The sequence below is a fragment of the Hemiscyllium ocellatum genome, chromosome 1 (assembly GCF_020745735.1).
Source record: "Hemiscyllium ocellatum isolate sHemOce1 chromosome 1, sHemOce1.pat.X.cur, whole genome shotgun sequence".
Classification (NCBI taxonomy): Eukaryota; Metazoa; Chordata; class Chondrichthyes; order Orectolobiformes; family Hemiscylliidae; genus Hemiscyllium; species Hemiscyllium ocellatum.
In genome coordinates, this window is record NC_083401.1 from 123,256,059 (window position 1) to 123,280,401 (window position 24,343).

The following is a 24,343-nucleotide window of genomic DNA, read 5'->3' on the forward strand; positions in this document are numbered from 1 at the left end:
TTTCTTGTTTATTGATTAAAGCTGATGTGAGTTTTTTTAAAATTTGTGATAATGGTTATAGTTAGACATATTAAACTTCTCAGTGATTAAACTGGTCACTTATATAGGTTTGTGATGACTTGTGGAATAGTGAAGCTTGATTTCCAGTGCACTCTGCCCATCAGAATCAGAGATCTCCAGCACAGAACAAAGGTCCTTTGATTCATTGTATCCCTGCCGATCAATAACAGCCAGCTAACTATTCTTCTGTCATTTCCAGCACTTGGTCCATTGTCTGCATTGCTCACATCGCAAGCGAACATCTGAATACTCCTCAAATGTTATGAGGATTTCTGCCTCTACCTTACAAACAGTGAGTTCCAGATTCACACCATATTCTGGATGAAAAAGTTATTCCTCACATCTCCTCTAAAATTTCTGCCCCCTACCCCTTAAAACCGTACCCCCTGGTCACTGATACCTCCATTAAGGGGAAACGTTTCTTCTCACCTATCTGATCTCTGCCCTCATAATGTTATACATCTCAATCATGCCCCCTCTCAGTCTCCTGTGCTCAGTAAAACAACCCCAGTCTGTCCAATCTCTCACCATCCCCAGGCAACATCCTTGGTATTAAGACATCTTAGTCCTACAAGACCATAGGGCTGCTCTCTAAATTAGAGAGAGGTGATTGGTGTGGTTAAACCTGAAGGTCACCATGCCGCAGACAAAGGAGAGGTTGAGAGAGAGAGACCTTCATGCTAACATCAGCCAGTGCGAGAACTGAACCCACGCTGTTGCTGTTACTCTGCATAGCCAACTGGGCTAACCATACCCCTAATCAATATCGTGACACTGGGAAACATCTCAATTACTATCTATAGACAGCAATATCAATCAAACATGATCTCAAGCATGACAACTGAAAAGTAAAAACAAAAGATAGATTCTATTTATTCTTCTAAATACATGTTTGGATTTCTGTCTGAAGTTCCTAAAACTGCAGGTGGGAAAAAGAATCTAGGCTTTGTGTAAATTGGAGAAAGGGGAATTTACAGGCTGCGATTCTCTTAGATTTTTGTTGAACTTGAATAAGCTGATTATCAGTTCATAAAACCCAGGTGATTGCTTCATGTCGCCCGGCTAATTTCATAATGGGTGTGGTGGAGGAGCAATCAATGCCTTAATGAAAAAGAGACATTTCATTCTTCCCTCAGGCAGTAAGCATGTTGGTCATAAACAAATGCATTCTGTTTAAAGAGAATGAACTAAACATGTAGCAGATAGACAGAGCCAAAATAGCCTTGTGAACCAGTAACCTGGAATGAAATGTGCCTTTTAATCAGACATTAATCTAACTGTAGTTAACCATATTTATAATAATCATAATTGGCAGGCAAGACAAAAGCACAAACACAAACCTTCGCCTTTCTCCAGGCCTTCCATTCTTCATACTTCTTTTTATATTCCACTAGTTTATTCTCATATTCTTCTTGGTAGTCTTCCATAAGTTCCGCGACCTCAGTTTGGATTTCACGTTCATAATTTATTTCATCAGCTTTCCGGTTAATCTCTTGCCTGCAATATTGGCATATACTTGATTTTTAAAAAAAATATTTTAGGGCGAAACCCTGTTAGAATCATTCAGTAGACTAGGTCTGTTTTCATTGGAATTTAGAAGAAGGAAGGGTGATCTTAAGGAAACATATAAACTTATGAAGGGAATCGATAAGATAGAATCAAGGAAATTGTTTCCACTGGCAAGTGAAAGTAGAACTAGGGGGCATAATCTCAAAATAAGGGGGAGCAGACTTAGGACTGAGTTGAGAAGGAACTTCTTCACCCACAGAGTTGTGAATCTGTGGAATTCCCTACCCAGTGAAGCAGTTGAGGCTACCTTGTTGAATTTTCTACGGCAAAGATAGATTTTTGAACAGTAAAGGAATTAAGGGTTATGGTGAGCGGGTGGGTAAATGGAGCTGATTCCACAAAAAGATTAGCCATGATCTTACTGAATGGCGCAGCAGGATCGATGGGCCAAATGGTCTTTTTCCGCTCCTACGTTCTTAAACAGACACAGAAGGTAGTCCACACATTTGAACAATCAAGTCCCAAGACCAGGTTGATATTGATTCTTGGTCTTCACTTTAAAAAGCAGTGAACTTCTGACACCTCCATACTGCCATAGGCTGCCTGTTGGAAAACTGCTGGGTGGAATGGGGCAAGCAAAGGCTGGCCATTTCCCTCAGGATTGGCCTGTAATGTTCCTTTAAGGAATGCTGGGTAAGCAGGACATATAACTAATAGAATGATTGAGGCAAGTGTCATGTCTGAAACAAACACAGAGAATGGTGGAAAAACTCAGCAGGTCTGGCAGAATTTGTAGGGAGAGAAACACAGTTAACCTTTCAAGTCCAGTATGATTCTTATTCAGAACTTCCTTGAGTTTCTCCAGCATTCTGTGTATGTTTCAGATTTCCAGCATTCGTTGTACTCAGCATTTAAGGTCTCAGGTCTGCTCGGCTCAATTGCAAAACATACCCTGAAAGGGAAAAGACATGTAGCTTCCTGTCTGTTCCAAGTGATTGCTTGGGACAGTTGCAAAGCCTCTATACTCTCACAGCATAATCCATGAGTCAAGCGTAGAGTGAATGCAGGATATGTGCTTCAAAGGTCATTTGTTTTGTCTTTTTCTCCCCCTCTGGAAAATTGACCTAACCACTGAAATGGACTTACTGTTACACTCTTCAAAACAAAGTCCAAATTAAATTTTTAAAAATCTAAAAAGCTTCAGAATCTATGGTGATTTATTCTCAGCATAAGTGTAATTGTGCAGCAAGGCAGGGAATATCTGATAGGAATTCACTCCTGATTTATATTCAACAATCCCAGCTGGTAGCTGAACATATGAGCATATTAGGAAAAGGAGGTTGAAATCAAATGTGATGTTTGATTTGATCTTATAGGCTGCAAATACTCTGGGTCCAGACCTACCCAAGAATCATGGTAAATATAATAGTCTACCACACGGTTATCTGAGCTTGTGATCCCAGTGTGCCACCCACTTCAGAAAACATTATATAAACATTACTCATCCTACAGAGATACTGGAAAACTCTGTTGAAGGATTATGTATTGTATTCAGCCAGCCCATCCAATTGTCTGGTTATACTCAGTCTGTGGCACTGGCTAGCTTTGCAGAATTTTTCCAGCTGCCAGAGGTCAGACTTCAGAGAAGACCTACGTTATTGATATAACTGGGAAGAGAAAACCGTACATCCTTTGAATACTGGCATGTGTTGGAATCAATTGCTACACTATTGGACATGGTAATGAGTTGCAAGCTAGACAAATTCAAACAGATGTGACAAGTCGTTTGATTTGTTTTCCAGACCTTGATTCAATAATGGAAACCTTAAACTGAATACCAATGACCTGGTTCAATAATTTTTCCCTGCCCCACTACCCAAAATGTTGTAATAATTTATTACAGATAGTATCTGGAAATGATTGTGATGTTGTAATTTCATCATAGGGATCAGCAGATGCATGTACGCATTTCAATATCGGAATCATTCTATATATCTAACATTTGCGTGCTATTTCCATCACATTTTTGGCAGACATTTGTGTTAAGCTCTTCCATTATAAATCCTAATGTTCACATTCATCATGGGTTTTGTCAATCATTGATTTGCACCATCTGGTCCCTGCGTTATAACTTCTTTCCATTTGCTATTTTTCCTCCTCAGTAACTTCAATTTAATCAAAATAGAAATTTAACTGATTTAATATTTTGTTGAGTTTCCTCAACTTTCTGCTCACTATCTAGGGGTCTCCAACTTACAAACATCTGACTTAAGGATTCTTGTATTTAGAAGTGCCATCTCGTCAGTGATGCAATTGTAAAGACCTGACATACAAGCGTTTCCTTGTACTTACAAACAACTATTTTATATTGCCCTGCATTATGCTCTGACTTGCATGATACCAATCGATTTGCAAACAGATTAGAGAATGGAACATGTTCACAACCTGGGGACTGTCTGACTTTTCTTCTTGATGGAAGGCAGGGACTGAGGTAAAGAAGGGTGTCTGAGATGGTCATGCTTTTTACAACATTGTAAAATAAGCTCTAGGCCAAAGTGCCCAATGAAGCATATTAGAAATAACATATAAGGATAGTAAAAATTGTCAGAAGTTTACCTTCTAAGACACAGTTTTACAGGCGTATTAGTAAATTTCTGGAACTCTCTGAGTGACTTGATGTCTTTCCACACTTTGATAAGGTTCTTCAGCAGAGTCCAATCTTTCTCCTGTTCCATGTGACACATTCGTCGGGTTGTTCTGTGAAATGACATTTGGACTGATTATTAGCTTATGGTCACAACTAACTTGAACTGAATGAAAAAAATTCCACTCTTGCAACCATTCATTGAACATTAGTCTGGTGTAATAGTGTTAATGTCTAGATTTTAGTGAGACCTTCCATCCCTTTGCATTGCTGGTTTCCAAATGATACCATCGTATTGTTAAGGATCCTGCAGTAACATCTGACCAAGAAAAATGACAGAACCTATGCCACGAGTCATTTTGTGAGCTTAAATGTGCCTATTTGATCTGACTATTGAATTCAAACACTAGTAAATATTTTAAAATTGATAGCACATTAATTTACTATACAATCAACTTCCAACACTTGATGCCTTAATTTTTCTAGTAAAAGACTGGAAGAAAATAAAAACAGAAAATGATACTAATACTCAGCAGGTCTGGGAGTATCCATGGAGGGATGCATAGAATTAACATTTCAGATTTGTAGCCTTTTATCAGAACTAAGAGAACTGAAATGTTAACAGTTTCACTTTCCATAGATACTGACAGACTTCCTGAGTACTGGCAGCATTTTCTGTTGTACGAGTATCTTGCCAACATCCTTAACAGAGTTCACCTTTAAGCTTTCTATCTGTTGCATATACACATTGTTGAGAGTCTGCCTGGCAATCACATGATCTAAAACATTTGCAAAACTTGAACATATTTGTCTTCTGAAAACTGGAGACTCATTATTCTTTGCTAGGATGGACATAAGGTTCAGTACTATTATAGTGTTCCTGAAAATTTCAAACCACATGCATTCACGCACAAAGTCAAGCCTACGAAAGCAAACTGTCAGCATATGATAGTTCACCAGTATCATGTTTAGAAACAATCATTTTCAAATGCAAAAGCAATCGATTCAGTTGGATGTTTTAGATTGTCCTCTTTAGACTGCTGCTGGACCAGCAAGTGCAGGCAGACCCCACAAGAATGCCACCATCTTACACCAGTCACAATTCACGAATCAGTCGAATAACAAGAGACATAACATAGACTACAGTTCTTATTCAAGAAACACTGGCATAACTGAAAAGAAAGAAGAATGGAAAAAATAAAACTACTGGAGTAATAAAGCCTTGCTTCAATTGTATAGGAGCTTGATTAGGCCAGACTTGGAGTAGTGTATGAAGTTTTGGTCTTCTTGTCCCAGGAAAGATATTACTGCCACTAAGGGACAAAGGTTCACCATGGTGGCAGGACTTTCCTGTGAGGAGAGTTGGTCAAACAGTGTCTGTATTCTCTAGATTTTTGAGGAATGAGGTGACCTCACTAAAACTTACAATATACTTAATGACATAGACAGGGTAGATGCAGGTTTAGAACCCGGGGCTCAAAATAAGAGAAATACCACTTTGATTAGAGAGGAGAAGATTTTTTTAAATTCTTTGTGGTTGTGAATCTTTGGAATTCTCAACCACAGATGGCTGTGGAATCTTAGGCTTTGTGTATGTACAGTGATAGATAAGTTTCTGATTGCCAATGGTACACAGGGGTAAGGGGATGATGTGGGTAAAAGGATTGAGTATTCAATCAACCACAATTATATTAAAAGGCAGGGCGGGCTCAATGGGCTGAATAGCTGACTCAAGTTCCAATGTTCCCATTTCACATTCTTCTCAATTAGTGAAACTAAAATCTCAGCTTCTGTCGTGAAGAAAAAAATGAAATCACAAGAGGAAAAGCCTGAACTACAGGTTGGGGATAAATACAAATTTGAAAATATCAACTGAGATGAAGAAGTCTTTGCTCAGCTTGCAAAGATTAAAAAAGAGCTGAAAGGAACAGGAAGCTAGATGAACTACAAACTTTGTATCAATCTGATTTAAATGACTGCCAGTTTCTAGGAAGATCTGATGCGATCAAACATAAAGTACATCAAGCTCAGCAGTGGCAGCTATCGAGAAACTGGACTTGAGCTCAAAATAACGCTAAGAGACCAGAACTAGAGGGCATAGGTTTATGGCGAGAGGGGAAAGATATAAAAGAGACCTATGGGGCAACTTTTTCACACACGGAGTGGTACGTGTATGGAATGAGCTGCCAGAGGAAGTGGTGGAGGATGGTACAATTGCAACATTTAAGAGGCATTTGGATGGATGTATGAATAAGAAAAGTTTGGAGGGATATGGGTCGGGTGCTGGCAGATGGGACTAGATTGGGTTGGGATATCTGGTCGGCATGGACTAGTTGGACCAAAGGATCTGTTTCCATGCTCTACATCTCTATGACTCTATACCTTAAAGGGCAGGTGGAGATGCACAGCACATATATAGGAACTGCAGATCATTCATGAAACTGACCTTTCGGGAATAAATGCCAAAACAATGTTCCAATGAACAATCCAAGCAAGACATACACAAGAAGCCAAACAACTATGAAAGCAGCAAGTGGAAGAAGTCCAGGTTTCAAAGAAAATAGAAACAAAACTAAAGCCTTTGAAGAGTTGAACAGGACATGAAGGTGAAGATTATTGGACCAATAGAAAGCTAAATCCTTAACAGAATGAGAAGGATGCAGGATATAAAACCAGAAACTTCAAAATGCTATATGAGTCTTTGCAAGTGCCCACTATAACTTCCTTAATGTTGATTCAATCACTTTCTCCACAACAGACATCAAGTTAACTCTCCAACAGGTTCTTGTTTTCAACCTCCCTCTCTGCTTGAATAGAGGGGTTAGATTTGTTTCTTGTCAGTTTAATTGAACCTTTTCTGAAACTACAGACTTTTGAAGAATTAACAACAATGCATTTACTAGCTCATTAGTCACTTCTTTAAAGATCCTTGGATGAAATCCAGCTGGACCCAGAGATTTGTCAGACAGCAGCCCCATCAGTTTGATTTATGCTGCTTCCCTCTTGATTGTAATTTCATTAAGTTCCTTTCTCCTTTTGCCCATTTCCTTCATATCTACAATCAACTCTTCATTCTCGTTCTCCAGAGGACCAATGCTCACGATTCTTACCCTTTACATTTTTAAGTACCTGTACAAATTCTTGCTTTCTGTTTTACATTAATTAGCTTCTTTTCATTCTGTAATTTTGTCCTTCTGTTTAACCATTTAATCATCCTACATATTCTGTCCAATCATCTGACCTGCCACTTACCTTTAAGTAGTTAAATTACTTTTACTTCAGTTTGATGTTTCCTTAACTACTTTAGTCGACCACAGATTGTGGGACTTCCCTTTAGAATGTTTCTTTACAGCAGTAATGTTCTTATTCTGAACATTATGAAGTAGCCCTTTAAATGTCTGCCTCTGTTTCTCCATTGATCTATTCCCTAATCTATTCCAGCACTTCTATTCATCAATTATAAACTCTCAGACTTTAAAACAATCTCCTCTCTCTCATTGTGATGAGGTCATCAACTTCTTTGGTGTAGTCAGATATCAAGCACTTTTTCCCCCAAAAAAATTTTACTCATAAAATTTGCAACAAAAACATTTCAACTTAAACACTAGACAACTTTCAAGAAAATTCAACTTGTACAATTTTTATAATCTTCACACTTAGCAATGTGAATACATCCCATATCACAGATGCAGACTCAGTGCAAGACATTACAAATTAGAATTGATGCAATCAATGGAAAATTCTCCACATAGCATTTCACTCTGACGTACGCTATTACCATTTCAACACTCGTAATCTACAACAGAATTCTCTGATGTACACAGCCCAAGGTTTTAAAAAAATTCCAGCTCCATGGTAAACTATGGCTGAAAGGTCTTAGACACAAACTTTTCCCATTAAACCTTTACAGAAGCTGCACCAAACTTTACTACATCCCTCAGTGTGCAGTCCTGTACTTTGGAATGTGTCAGTCCGCAACACTCCGCCAAGGACAATCCTCACCCTGGCAGCGAGCTTCAGAGAGATTAAGGATTGTCTTTCAGGAAGTGGCTGGTCCACGATGCAGAGATAATATTTGTCTCAGGGTGCGCCCTGGAAAGAGTCCATTGAGCATTCCAAAGCTGCTCAGGATGAACCTCAATAAAAGCTACTGCATCTCTCTTCAGACTTTTTCTGCAATGGACATACCATGAGGAGGTAGATAATAGTCTCTTCTCTACCACTGTCACCTTAAGGGAAGCATGCTGAAGGAGTGTGATTTTGGGTTTGCAGAAAGGATCTGATGAGGCATAGCCCAAATGACTCTGGTAGACTGGAGAAGGAACTGACAGGATCTACTGTCTCCTCTGCTTCTGGGCCTCAGGAGACATTACATGCTGATCACCGCTTGATAAAGGTGTGGTCACAAAGAGTTTCTGCATTACCTTACTCATGGGGGTCAGGCGATATGGCATAATTTAACTGTCTGGAGCTTTCCATGATAACGTGGTCAAACCCTTCAAAACACTGGAGACAGGTAGCAAACTTGGTGTTTGCATATTGAAGGTCTCAGCTTGAAGAAGCTGCTCCAGAAGTGGTTACCAGGATGAGGTTTGTGTTGATTCTTTCTCTTCCCCTTTACCTAGAGGGCTGTACATTGCATCACTGTGAACAGGGTCCATTTTCACCCTCCAGATAAAGGGGAGGTGGACTGGGTGATTGCCACAATGCATAGTGGGAAATGGGTCTGGCCTGCACCATGCATAGCAACATGGGAAGGGCCTTGCACTAAATGATCAGGTTCTTACCCGGAATGGAGACAAAGCATCCTTCTCATGTGCTCAGATGTCAGACCATGGCTAATTATTCCTTTCCGTTTTTAATGTTGCAGCCTCTCTGATCCATATTGCTCAGTAGCTTCATTTAATCTGGCCTCATGGTGATGGGGACAGAGGATCGATTCTCAAACAGCATGGCCTTGCTCATGCCTTGATTTATGTGGGCTTTGGCGATCAGTTTGTTCTGGTCACAGATGCTTATGCATCTGCACACTGACAACTGTCCCGAACAGAAAATGGTGCCGTCATCTATGTACAGGGATTGGAGAGCCTCCAAAAACCTGGAGTAGTCACCCTTTCACACTTGCAGCCTTCCTGACAGACTGGCTAAAGCTCTATACAACATTTGAATAGAGGAAAGAGGGCAGCACTGTCTGACCACAAATTTGATCAAAAAGCTTTCTGTTTCCACACATGTTGATGGTAACTGTGCAACTGATGTTTGTGTATAATCAAATCCAGTTACAGATTCCCTCCCTAAACCCAATTTTAGGCAGCACAACCAATATACTGTCAAAGGCCTTCTCCTGGTGCAGGCCAATGAGGCAGGGTCACCTCTCAACCTCCCGTCCCACAATAGGAGATCGTATCCCTGAGCAGCATAAGTCTCTCAGAGATCTTCCTGCCAAGTACAGCACAATCTGGTCAGGGTGAGTCACTGACTCCACAGAACACCTGACCCCATCGGCTAGCTTTGGACTAGAAGTTGGTAATCCACATTCAGCAGCGAGATGGGTTTCTAAATTCTTCCCTCTTCTCCCTCCCACTTGTGGAAGTGGGTAATAAAGCCTTTCCTGATGGAATCGGATAAGCTGTCAGCCAGAAACATACTCTGAACACCTCCAAACAGGTTTTGCTTGATCAAGTCCTACAAAAATGAATATAACTTATCATTTTACTCTTCTCAAAGGGCCTTAATAGTTCCGCCAGTATTGGTGGTTTGTCTAGACCTTGGTACAGATTTGTGACAGAGGACAGGAATTACTGGGAAATCAGTAATCTGTGGATTTCACATCATAGTCTATATTAAAGGATTTAATGATTCTCAAAATGTTGGACTGCAATGACTTCGAGTCATTCTCTTCCTTCAGGCTGTTCGTCCCAGAGTTCTCTCTGTATCTTCTGGAAGTAGAAATGTAAGCATGTCTCATCCCACTCCATAAATTCTGACCAGAGATGATCTCAGAGGTTCTGAGACCATGAATAAGTCTTGCTCATTCATGTCTCTGAGATCCTCATTGATATCAATCCCCACTGACTGCAGCTGGAGAAGATAGCGCGTACTTTCCTGGAATCAGCACGTTTCCTTCCGCTCCTCTGTAACTTTCTGAACACTTTTGAAGATGTAGAACCTCTTGATGCTCACCCTGATTGCCTCCCACTAGAATCCTGGAGAGTCAAAGAGGCTTGTCACCGTTCTCCAACCTTTCGAAGCTCTTTTAAGTTCCTCAATATTTCCTGAGGTAGGTTTCCTTGTTCTTCTGGAAGCCCTTTGTCTCCTCCAGGAAGACCAGTCAGGGAGCAGACGCCAAGGGTCAGAGAAAACCAACTGGACATTGTTAGATCTGACTGTGAGCACACAGTAGACAAACAGGAAGTCTATCCTGGAATAGAAAGACCAATCTGGCCTTGACCAGGTGTATCTAAGCAGCGTAAAATCTAATCTGATCTAGTCCAGTCTAAACAGTGATGCTTCTTACAGGATTGCTGAAAATGTTGTGCAGCCTGACATCTTTTACCATTTCTAGGAGCGCCAGATTGTCTAGCTACAGCAGCGATGCTGTTGAAATCACTGCCTAGATGGCAGCAGCCCCGGGTGCTGCTGAAGGACATCCAGTTGCCCGTGGTTTGGAGGCAAGGAGAACATGTTAATTAACCAGAGCAGAGTATTTTTGTACATTACATCTGCTACGATGAAATGCTCATTCATCAACTCCTGAATGTTAGAGGTAGTGAAGTCATCTGCTCACAGAGAATATCCAGACCAGAGTTCACGAGATCGATGGTCCCTGGTCTACTACTGTGAGCTAAGAGGCAAGGTGCAGTATCACACACAACTGCTTTAATATTGGCCAGGTAATCAAAGGTTCAAACATCGTATAGTGGATTTAACACTATGCACATTAATGAAGTGATCTTTACACTCATTTTAAAGCCCATTCTTTCCCCCAATTGTCCTCACCATTTGTCTTTTACCATTCCAGTACTTAGGGCTGTTCCTGCACCTCTGTAGTGATTAAAAATTGTTTCACCTGTATTAGATTAAGAAACTGTTTTGGTCTGACCCATTTGAATTAAAGAGCCCCTGGGTGTTATCAGTGGTTTCTTGCCATTGGCAGGATTTACACTGCTTCCCTGTTGTAGAGTCCTCCTTTGATCCAATTGGTTTGGCAGAGGGTTTGGTGGGTGGATAGTTGCAGGTCTGCTTAGTCCTGATCACATTTACATTCCTATGCACATGTTGCTCCTTATTTTTTGCTGCATGCTGCTGGAGATCCTTTTGTAAAAGACAGGTCTGCAACAAGAGTGTTAGACTTTGAGCTGCCCATAAAAGACCTAGTAGCAATGCAACTGGATGCAGGATCACTCCATTTCGATTCACCTTCAGAGTTACCTCGACTTGCCTTTTGCTGGTCCAGATCCCAAACACGCCTGTAACTTCAGTACACAGTTAGGAACTTGACTATAACCTCAATGGGGTGGAGTGGGTCAGATTGTCACCACTGAAAAAGATACAATCCACTGGGGTAATTCCTTCGTCATCCTTCATTGACACCTTTGGGGCATCACTGATTATAGCTAACATTTTCCAGCTCATGCTCTCTCCACTTCTAGATAAGATCCAAAGTATTTATTTAATATCTGAGCCCTGTCCCCTGTTTCCATGCACACGTTTCCTTTTAACACCTACTCAGCTACATGTCTGCTTTGATCACTGTTTTACTCCCACTTGCTACCTTTGTGTCCTTATTATAAACTAACTTAAAATAATATCTTAAAAAGTTGGAAACATGACACTCCAGAAACAATTTGTCAGGACCATAAATATTCCTCAGCAGGAATATGTTTCTCAGCAACATTTAGTATGCAGTTAAATATCCAATTACACTCAATGCAATGTTTTTCAAGGGTTTCTACAGTGAGTCAAAAATAATAAACATTTTTAATTCAAAGAATCTTCACAATGCAGACAAGAGACCATTCAGCCAATTGAGCCTGGACTGACCTGCCAAACAGCATCCCACCCTGACTCAGTTCTCCATCCTACCTCCATGGCCAATCCACCTGACCTGCACATCCTGCACATTATGGGGAATTTAGTCTGGCCAAACCACCTAAACTGCACATCTTTGTACTGTGGGAGGAAACTGGAGTACTCCATGGAAACCCACACAGGCATGGGGAGAATGTGCTGACTCCACACAGAGAGTCACCCAAGGCCTGGGAATTGAACCTGGGTCCCAGGTAATACGAGCCAGCAGTGCTGACCACTGAATCATCATGCCACCCTAAGATCAGACTCTGACAGATTTGTATAAATCTCCATTTTTTTTAATATTATAGCCCCTTCTACACTTCTAGGTAAGTACATCACTTTTATTTCTCGTGTACAGATTATTCTATGTTTATTTTCAGATTCTTGCCCATGACTGTTGATGTTAATTTAACATTATCACATACACAACTTTCTCATTACTCTATATCTCCCTTCAAGTATAACTTCAACTTTTTCATTAACATGCTTAACCCTTTATTTACATTCTCATCACTGCCTCCCAAAAGTAATAAATTCAAAAGTTAAACTTTGCATTAGCTTTAAAACGCTTCCCGATCTTGATCTTTTCATTATTTATCAAAGATGATGATCTTTAATTAGTTCATTGACTCAATCCTCATTTAATGAGATGATTGATACAGTCTTTCTGTTATCATCCCAGAGCTTGTGTTATTTTGGCTTTTAATAACGTTAGGATGTCTTGATTGCTCATGAATGTTCCAAAAGGTGTTTGATCGAAATAGGATCCTGTTTGTACAGTTTGTTTAAGGACTTTTGGTCTCTGATCCACAAATTTCAATTTACTATTATAATTGATATCACTGCACCCCTAGAATCTCTGACAACCCTCAGTTTCCCTATTTAACCTCATGCGCACACTTGAGAAGAAAATGACAGCAAAGCCTGACAATTTCACAATTACTACCATAAATCTCAGCTCTTAATAAACTTGGTTGTTGTTGTAACGGATTCCACTGATTTATCTGCACTATTCATGAGCAAAACTAAACATGGTTATTGTACACAGCACCACCAAGTGGATGATACCAACCAGAATGAGCCATGTCATTTGATGTGGGAAGCTGGAATAACACTGTGCAAGAACAAATATCTGGTGGCGTCTATCTGTCTCAGGAAATGCTGTACCTCATTCAGCTGAGCTGTATGTAATTTCTGAACTGAAAATTGTTCTGGTTGTAGAGAATGATTCATGAATGGTAATCATTTCCAAATCTGGCATCGATGACCAGTGATGTTTAAGGTTACTGATTTTTTTTTCTCCCTGCATCTGGTCATTAATTTTAGATGAAGCTGTTTCACCTGATCCATATCATAGCTTGGAAAAATTGAGCCATTACTTCTACATATGCCACAGCACAAGCTCTGCTGACCTGGTGCTGCACTTCCCTGCAGTAACTTCGCAATGTTGCTGATTTCCTAACCTACGCATTACTGGTTTAATGCTCCGCTAGAATGAGCAACAAGTCAACAGCTTGCACAAAGAAGAGTTATGGAGAAAGGAATCTCTCCACCCAGCTCCTGCCCTTTTAGTTAAAAGTAACTTTCACATGGATATAATTTCTGAAGAGTTGGAAGTGTCAGATCTCCAAAAATATAATGGTAAATGACAATACATGTTGCAACAAGTGAAGGCTGTGTGTCAATACAGGATGTGCATTGTCAAGAGTAAAGGTCAGATCAGATACAAAGGATATAATTTCCTTCTTCTAACACAATTCTAACATCTGCTTTATGCTCATATTGACATTTTATTGTTATGACTAGTGAATAAGAATACTCTTCAGATCTATATATGTCATTAAAATCAATAGAATATGAGAATCAAAATCAGAAATTGCTGGAAAGATTCAGCAGGTCTGGCAGCCTCTGTGAAGAGAGCAAAGTTAACATTTGGAGTCCAGTGACACTTCTTCAGAACTTAAAAGAATGAGACCATATGAGAATGATGACTTATTAGAACATAGAACAGGCCCTTCGGCCCGCAATGTTGTGCAGAGGATTATTCCTAATCGAAAATAAAATAATCTAACCTACGCATCCCTCAATTCACTGCTGTCCATGTGCATGTCCAGCAGTCACTTAAATATCCCTAATGACTCTGCTTCCACCACCATCCCTGGCCAACGCATTCCATGTATTCACAACTCTCTACGTAAAGAACCTACCTCTGACAACTCCTCTAATCCTTCCTCCTAATATCTTAAAACTATGACCCCTCATGCCAGTCAATCATGCTCTGGGGGAAAATCTCTGGCTATTGACTCTATCCATGCCTCTCATTACCTGGTATACCTTGATCAGGTCACCTTTCTTCCTCCTGCCTTCCAGCGAGCGAAGTCCAAACATAGTCAATCTCTTTTCGTAAGACAAGTCTTCAAGCCCAGGCAGCATCCTAGTAAACCTTCTTTGCAACCTCGCCAAAGCCTCTGTATCTTTCTTACAATAGGGCGACCAGAACTGGACACAATATTCCAAGTGTGGTCTCATCAGGGTCTTGTAAAGCTGCAGCAAAACCTCGCGGCTCTTAAACTCGATCCTCCTGTTAATGAAGGCCAAAACACCATATGTTTTCTTCACAACCCTATCCACTTGGGTGGCAACTTTAAGATCTACGCATGTGAACACCAAGATCCCTCTGTTCCTCCACATTGCCAAGAATCCTGTCTTTAATTCTACATTCAGCATTCAAGTTCAACCTTCCAAAATGCATCACTTCGCATTTATTCAGGTTGAACTCCATCTGCCATTTCTCAGCCCAGCTCTGCATCCTGTCTATGTTGTGCTGCAGGCTGCAATAGCCCTCCATACTATCGCTGGCACCTCCAACCTTTGTGTCTCTTCAGCAAATTTACTAACCCACACGTCAACCTTCTCATCCAAGTCATTTATAAAAACTACAAAGAGCAGAAGTCCAATATTAGAGCCCTGTGGGACACGACTCACCACTGACTGCCAGGCAGAGTACTTTCCAACTACAACCACTCTCTGCCTTCTGTCAGCCAACCAATTCTGAATCCAAATAGCCAAATCTCCCTGTATCCCAGACCTCATGACTTTACGAATGACCCTACTATGGGGAACCTTATCAAATGCCTTGCTGAAGTCCATTTACACCACATCCACTGCTCAACCTTCGTCGACCTCTCGTCACCTCAAAGAACTCAATAAGATTTGTGAGGCATGACTTGCCCCTCACAAAGCCATGCTGACTGCCTTTAATCATGCTATGTGTTTCCAAATAGTCATAAATCTATGCCTCAGAATTATTTCCAAAACCTTGCTGACCACAAACGTAAGACTGACTGGTCTGTAATGGCCAGGGATTTCTCATTTGCCATTCTTTTAAAGAGGAACAACATTAGCTTCCCTCCAATTCTCCTGTACGACTCCCATGAAGAGTGAGGAAGCAAAGATCTTTGCCAGACAGTGAGTCTGGCGTTATTAGTGAGTTAAAATTGATTAACTTTGAGCACTATCACATTTGCCTACCTGATCTCAGATTTATATTCCACAAGTCTTCGCTGTGTTGCTGAGATGTGCACATTATGATAATCAGTAATGCTCTTCACTGCATTCCTTAGAGCACACAGCTGAAAACAGAAAGCATTGCAAAGTAGTCACTTGAAGAAACATTTAACACCAGTTTTACACGAAGTAGGGTTGATTGGTTTCGCACTCCAAGAACAAGAAACTAATAAAAATGAAATGAAATGAGAAACCTCTAATTTTAAAAAAATTAAAAGTTGGCTGTATGTTTTTGAAAGCAAGTAACCTGACATGGAGTAAACAACTGTTTAAATACGAGCTAGGTGAGTGTATAGATGCAACTCTGGCTAGCAATTGGTTATGGGGTCTAAGGGCTCCGGCCCGAAACGTCGAATTTCCTGTTCCTTGGATGCTGCCTGACCTGCTGTGCTTTAACCAGCAACACATTTTCAGCTCTGATCTCCAGCATCTGCAGACCTCACTTTTTACTCTATGGACTAGTGACCAGTTATCAATGACAAAGACACTGTGCCTGCCAACAATCGTGTGTTTGGTTCTCAGGGAACCAAGCAGCCTGGAGCTGGGATCAACTTAGAGAGAGAGAGAGAGAGAGAGAAATACTCAGTTCATTCTCAGCTCAGGTCTCTCTACTCTCTACAATCAAAAATAACTTTAAACAAGAAGGAAATCAGCTTATCTTTCCTGCAACTGATCAGTCACAGACTTCCTATAAGTGACTGTCACTTTGTATCTCTGAACAACCAGCAAAAGCATCTGGAGAAAGATGACTGAAGCAATGTGCTGGCCAGTAGAAGTCATAAATCAGCAACAGAACCTGGGAAAAAAAGACTAATGATCTGTCTGTCTTATTTGTTCCTCCTGCCCATGGCCTACTTTTCCTGTCTGTTTGTCTGTCTGCATGGAAGGGGGCATTCATAATGGGAATTAGAATTTCAATATAAATGTCATATGCCAATTGTTTAGAATGGTTTACCTGTAGCGAACGTCTAATTACTTGTAATAAACAATAATTCTTGTTCAGCACAAGAGAGAGATGACCTATGATCAGGATGCAGAAGTGATTTGGATAAAGGTGAGAAATTATAAAGTCAAGGAGACACTCGGGGGCGGGGGGGGCCGGAGTCCAGACCGCCTAAAGTGGCAACATGGAATGATGGAGAATAAAGGAATAAATAATGGAAACCTTTCAGCAATAACCATGGGGGACGTTAATCTTCATAAAAATGAAAACAAAATCAGATGGACAAAGGTAACCTAGAAGAGCTCACAGCAAGTTTTCAGAGAGTGTCTGAGAATGATATGTTCTGGAGCAAGCCAGTGAGCAGACTATATTAGAACATGTTTTATTCAGTTAGGTAGGATTAATAAATGATTTCATAGTGAAAGCACCTTTAAGTAGCAGTAACCATTTGATTGAATATTACATTCAGTTTGAGTGGAGAGGAGTGAATCCAAGACCTCCTTCCACCTATCCCACCTCCATCGCCCCTCCCCCTAGTCCCTCCTCCCTACCTTTTATCTTAGCCTGCTTGGCTCTCTCTCTCTTATTACCTGATGAAGGGCTTATGCTCGAAACGTCGAATTCTCTATTCCTGAGATGCTGCCTGGCCTGCTGTGCTTTGACTAGCAACACATTTGCAGCTGAATCCAAGACTAGTAATACAAATTTTAAATAGGATAATTATGAGGGCATAAAAGCAGAGCTGGCTAAAGTGAATTGGCAAATTGGGATTCTTAGGTAAATAGAAATGAAGCGACTGGCATTTAAGACAATATTTCAGAATACACAGAATAGGTAAATTCCAAAGGGAAAGAAAAAAATTTCAACCTGCTATCCACATTACAAAATAAAACAAAAAAAATTGTAGCTGCTGGAGATCAGAAACAAAAACATCTGCAGGAAGAAGGCAGAGTTAACATCTAAAGTTCTGTAACTTTTGTTCTGATGCACAGTCACTGGACTTAAAATGCTAACTCTGCTTTCTTCTTTCATATGCTGCCAGATCTGCTGAGATACACTGGAAATTTCTGTTCTTGTTGCAAACCCCCCACCCCCATCCACAAATAATTTAATAAGTTAAAGATATTATCAAACTTAAAGATGGTAGATCAGAAGATTGGACAGAGCATAAAAAAACTGTGAAGAATAAAATAATGGAAAAATTGGAGTATGACAGCTAGCTCGAAATGGAAAATAAGATTATCAGAGTTTCTATAGATGTTTGCAGTTAACAAGGTGAGCACTGGACCTGTACAAAGTGAGTCTGTTGAATTAATAATGGAAAATAGGGAGATGGCAGTAGAAATCAACACATATTTAGCATAAGTCTTCACTCTATGGAATATAAGTAATAACAAACGGTGTCCCGCAGGGTTCAGTGTTGGGGCCGCAGCTGTTCACATTATATATTAATGGTCTGGATGAAGGGACTGGGGGCATTCTAGCGAAGTTTGCCGATGATATGAAGTTAGGTGGACAGGCAGGTAGTACTGAGGAAGTGGGGAGGCTGCAGAAGGATCTAGACAGTTTGGGAGAGTGGTCCAGGAAATGGCTGATGGAATTCAATGTGAGCAAATGCGAGGTCTTGCACTTTGGAAAAAAGAATAAAAGCATAGACTTTCTAAACAGTGAGAAAATTCGTAAAGCCAAGGTACAAAGGGATCTGGGAGTGCTAGTTGAGGATTCTGTAAAGGTAAACATGCAGGTTGAGTCAGTGATTAAGAAAGCGAATGCAATGTTGTCATTTATCTCAAGAGGGTTGGAATATAAAAGCACCGTTGTGCTTCTGAGACTTTATAAAACTCTGGTTAGGCCCCATTTGGAGTACTATGTCCAGTTTTGGTCCCCACACCTCAGGAAGGACATACTGGCACTGGAACGTGACCAGCGGAGATTCACATGGATGATCCCTGGAATGATAGGTCTAACATACGAGGAACGGCTGAGGATCCTGGGATTGTATTCATTGGAGTTTAGAAGGTTAAGGGGAGATTTAATAGAAACTTACAAGATAATACATGGCTTGGAAAGGGTGGACGCTAGGAAATTGTTTCTGTTAGGCGAGGAGACTAGGACCCGTGGACACAGCCTTAGAAGTAGAGGGGGTCAATTCAGGACAGAAATGCGGAGACATTTCTTCAGCCAGAGAGTGGTGAGCCTGTGGAATTCATTGCCGCAGAGTGCAGTGGAAGCCGGGACGCTAAGTATCTTCAAGGCAGAGATTGATAGATTCTTGATGTCATGAGGAATTAAGGGCTACGGAGAGAATGCTGGTAAGTGGAGTTGAAATGCCCATCAGCCATGATTGAATGGAAGAGTGGACTCGATGGGCCGAATGGCCTTACTTCCACTCCTGTGTCTTATGGTCTAACAAAGAAATAATTGTAATCAGGAAATGGAAAGGAGGAAGGAACTCAAAAACATTACCAAGGAAATGGTACCAAGCAAACTACTGTGACCTGTGAGCAAACAGCTGGTCCTGATGAACTTGAATCCAGGGTCTTAAAAGAAGTAACTAGTGAGATAGCTATAAAATAACATAGATTTGGGCAAAATTCATTAAATTAGAAAGAAGTGTATGTAACTCCTTTATTCAAAAAGATTGGGAAAGTGGATAATTAAAGACCAATGAGATGAACATCTATCATAGGGAAGATGTTAGAAGCTGTTATTAATTGCATTGTAGTAAGGCACTTAGAAAAGTTCAAGGTAAGCAAGCAGGATCAACAAGGTTAATGAAAGCAAAATAAAATTTATTAGAGTTCTTGCAAGAAAATAACATGTCCTGTGGATGAAAAGGAACCAGTCTATGTCTTGTACTCAGATTTCCAGAAGTCTCCACAGCAAACATTACTGGGGTTTAAGGGGGTAGAATGCTGGCATGGTTAGAATACAATAAGCACAAGTGGATAATTTAATTAATGACAAGAAAGGTACATTTACTAAACTTGCTGATGACATAAAAATAGGTAGGGCATTAGAAGATCTCCCTGCTGACTTAATCTGTGGAAGTGCACCCAACTCCAGCTCCTTAAGAACTGTGTTAGAAAACTGGAGCTGGAGCAGGATGAACTTCAGATCATTTGGAAGGTAGAGGGGGTTACTGAGAGGAGTTACAGGAAGGCAGATGGGTTAACATCAGGGGTAGGAAAGGGAACGGGCAGGCAGTGTAGGGATCTCCTGTGGTGGTTCCCTTCAACAACTAGTCTTGGATACTGTTGGGGGGGACCGACTTACCAGGGGTAAGCAATGGGGCAGAGGTGTCTGGCGTAGACTCTGTGCCTGTTGTTCAGAAGGGAAGGGGGAAGAAGAGCAGAGCTTTAGTCATTAGGGACTCCATGGTTAGGGGGACAGATAAGTGGTTTTGTGGAAACAAGAGACTCACAGTTGGTATGTTGTCTCTCAGGTGCCAGAGTTCGTGATGTCTTTGGTCGTGTTTTTGGGATCCTTGATGGGGAGGAGCCCCAAGTCATGGTTCACATAGGCACCAATGACATAGGTAGGAAGAAAGGTGGGGATCTAAGGCAGAAATTCAGGGAGCTAGAGTGGAAGCTTAGAGCTAGAACAAACAGAGTTGTTATCTCTGGTTTGTTGCCTGTGCCACATGCTAGTGAAGCGAGGAACAGGGAGAGAGGGGAGCTGAACATGTGTCTACAGAGATGGTGCAGGAAGGAGAGTTTTGGATTCTTGGATAATTGGAGCTCTTTCAGGGGAAGGTGGGACCTCTACAAACAGAATGGTCTTCATCTGAACCAGAGGGGTACCAATATCCTGGAGGGGAAGTTTGCTACAGGAGTGTACAGGAAGTTCAGGGTAGTGAGGTCAGGGATAGGTTTACAAGGTCACAAGAGGGCACCGGCAATCAGGATGTTGGTTTGAAATGTGTGTACTTCAATGCCAGGAGCATCTGGAATAAGGTGGGTGAACTTGCTGCATGGGTTGGTACCTGGGATTTCGATGTTGTGGCCATTTCAGAGACATGGCTAGGGGAGGAACAGGAATGGTTGTTGCAGGTTCCAGGATTTAGATGTTTCAGTAAGAACAGAGAAGATGGTAAAAGGGGAGGGGTGGGTGTGGCATTGTTAATCAAGGGTAGTATTGCAGCAGCTGAGATAACATGTGAGGACTCATTCACTAAGGTAGTTCAGGCTGAAATCAGAAACAGGAAAGGAAAGGTCACCCTGTTGGGAGTTTTCTATAGGCCTCCGAATTGTTCCAGGGATGTAGAGGAAAGGATAGCAAAGATCTCGATAGGAGCGAGTAACAGGATCGTTGTTGTGGGGGACCTTAACTTCCCCAATATTGACTGAGAATACTATAGTTCAAGTATGGATAGGTCAGTTTTTGTTCAATGTGTGCAGCAGGGTTTACTGACACAGTATGAAGACAGGCCAACAAGAGGCAATGCCATATTGGATTTGGTACTGGGGAATGAACCCAGCCAGGTGTTAGATTTGGTGGTAGGTGAGCACTTTGGTGATAGTGACCACAATTCGGTTATGTTTACAATAGCAATGGGCAGGGATAGGTATATACCGCAAGGAAAAATGTATAACTGGGGGAAAGGCAGTTATTATGCAATTAGGCAAGATTTAGGTTGCATGGGATGGGGAAAGAAACTGCAGGGGATGGACACACTTAAAATGTGGAGCTTATTCAAGGAAAGCCACTGCGGGTCCTTGATAAGTCTATACCAATGAGGCAGCAACGTAGTAGTCAAGAGAGGAAGCAATGATTTACTAAAGACATTGAAGCTCTTGTCAAGACAAAGAAGATGGCTTAGTGAGGATGAGGTGTGAGGGCTCAGTTAGGGGAATTGAGAGTTATAAGTTAGTAATAAGATCTAAAGAGAGGGCTATGGAGAGCTAGGAGGGGACATGAGAAGTTGTTTGTGGATATGATCAAGGAAACCCTAAGGCCATCTATACGTATATCAGGAATAAAAGAATGACTAGAGTAAGATTAGGGCCAATCAAAGACAGTAGTGGAAAGCTGTGCACGGAATTTGAGGACATAGGGAAGGTGCTTCATGAATATTTTTCATCAGTATTCACATTGGCAAAGGGCAATATTAGTGAGAATACAGAGATACAGGCTACTAGATTAGATGGGATTGCAGTTGAAAAAGATTGCAGTTTTAGCAATTTTGGAAAATCTGAAAATAGATAAGACCTCTGGGCTGGATAGGATTTATCCTCAGATTCTCTGGGAAGCAGGGAGGAGATTGCAGAGCCTTTGGCTTTATGTCATCATTGTCGACAGGAGTGGTGCCAGAAGACTGGAGAATAGCAAACGTTATTTTGTTGTTTAAGAAGGGGAGTCCAGCCAACCCTGGTAACAATAGGCCAGTAAGCCTTACTTCGGTTGTGGGTAAGGTGTTGGAAAAGGTTATAAGAGGTAGGATTGATAATCATCTGGAAAGGAATAACTTGATTAGGGACAGTCAACATGGTTTGTGAAGGGTATGCCTCACTAACCTTATTGAGTTCTTTGGGAAGGTGCCAAAACAGGTGGATGAAGGTAAAGCGGTTGATGTGGTGCATGTGGATTTCAGCATGGTGTTTGATAAGGCTCCACACGGTAGGTTATTGCACAAAATACGGAGTTTCTGGATTGAAGGTGATTTAGTAAATTAGATCAGAAATTGGCTAACTGAAAGAAGACAGAGGATGGTGGTTGATGGGAAATGTTCATCCCGGAGCTGTTACCAGTGGTGTGCCACAGGATCTGTTTTGGGTCCACTGCTGTTGGTCATTTTTATAATTGATCCGAATGTGGGCGTAGAAGGATGGTTTAGTAAATTTGCGGATGACACTAAGGTAGGCAGAGTTGTGAATAGTGCCAAAGGATGTTGTGGATTACAGAGGGACATAGATAAGATGCAGAGCTGAGCGCAGAAGTGGCAAACAGAGTTTAATGCGGAAAAGTGTGAGGTATTTCACCTCAGAAGAAATAACAGGAAGGCAGTGTACTAGGCTAACGGTAAAAGTCTTGGCAGTGTAGATGAACAGAGAGATGTTGGTGTCCAGGTGCATAAATCTTTGAAAGTTGCCTCCCAAGTTGATAAGTTTGTTAAAAAGGCATATGGTGTGTCAGAGTTTATTGGTAAAGGGACTGAGTTTCAGAGCCACGAGGTCATGCTACAGCTATACAAGACACTGGTAAGGTTGCACTTGGAGTATTGTGTACAGTTCTCGTCACCGTATTATAGAAAGAATATGGAAGATTTGGAAAGGGTTCAGAGGAGATTTACTAGGATGTTGCCTGGTATGGAAGGAAGGTCTGATGAGGAAAGGCTGAGGGAACGGAGGCCGATTTCTTTGGAGAGAAGAAGGTCAAGAGGTGACTTAATCGAGACGTAAAGATAATCAGAGGGTTAGATAGGGTGGACAGTGGATGGTGAAGGCTAACACAAGGTGACACAGCTTTAAATTGAGGGGTGCTAACTTTAGGACAGATATCTGGGAAGTTTCTTTACTCAGAAAGTAGTAAGGGTGTGGAATAGCTTGACTGCAACAGTAGTAGACTGATGCCGACGTTAAGGGCATTTAAATGGGCATTGGACATGGATAATAATGGAATGGTATAGGTTAGATGGACATCAGATTAATTTCACAGGTCGGCGCAACATTGAGGGCCGAAGGCCCTGTGCTATAACATTCTATGTTACAAAGGGAAATAGATCAGATTATTCATGTGGAGAAAGGTTTACCAAATGGAGTATCATGTAGGAAAATGTGAAACTATCCATTTTGCCAGCAAGAATATAAAGAAGCATATAATCTAAATAATGAATAATTCCAGAGCTCTGAGATTCAGAAGGATCTGGATGTCCTATTGCCTGAATCACATGGGGATGCAGCAAATAATTATGAAGTGTAATAGAATGTTGTCATTTGTTGTGACAGAAATTGAATGCAAAGTAAAAAGGTTATGCTTTGGTTATAAAGTACCTTGATTATCCCACATCTGGAGTACTGTGTACTGCATGGATGCTCTTATTTAAGGAATGGATTAAATGAGCTGGAAGCAGTTGAGAGAAAGTTTAACAGACTAATACATGGAAAGGCAGGCTGATTTATGAGGAAAGGTTGGATAGACTAGTTTTTTATCAACTGAGGTTAGAAAAGTAAGAGGTGACTTGAATGAAAGATATAAGGCCCTGATAGATCTTTACATGGTAGATGTGGAAAAAAAATGTTTCCTCTTGTTAGCAAATCTATTAATAGAGGCAATTGTTTAGAATTAAGATGTCATCCATTTAAGACAGAGACAAGCAGACTTTGTTTTCACAGAGGATTGTGTACCTTTGGAATTCTCCTCCCGAAATGGTGGTGGAAGCAGAGCTTTGAACATTTTAAAGGCAGCAGTGGACAAATTCTCAGTAAGCAAGGGTTATTTCTTCTATTGAAGAAATAGAATAATCACATCAGCATGATCTTATTAAATGGTAAAGGTTACTTGAGTGGCTGGGTAATCAAATTTGTATGTTTGCATGAAACTCTCAT

The 24,343-nt window shown here is 40.9% G+C and overlaps 1 protein-coding gene across 5 annotated transcripts in view; it reads right to left on the minus strand.

The window, feature by feature from the left end:
* The window catches only part of cc2d2a (coiled-coil and C2 domain containing 2A), a 210,618-nt gene that overhangs the window by 89,414 nt on the left and 96,861 nt on the right, over positions 1 to 24,343 (minus strand). For all 5 annotated transcript variants that reach the window (XM_060831773.1, XM_060831764.1, XM_060831753.1 and 2 more), the window contains 3 exons: positions 15,818 to 15,918; positions 4,186 to 4,326; positions 1,401 to 1,557 (listed from right to left, as the gene is read on the minus strand). In XM_060831773.1, the coding sequence (XP_060687756.1) occupies positions 1,401 to 1,557; positions 4,186 to 4,326; positions 15,818 to 15,918 (399 nt within the window). The remainder of the gene's footprint in view (positions 1 to 1,400; positions 1,558 to 4,185; positions 4,327 to 15,817; positions 15,919 to 24,343) is intronic.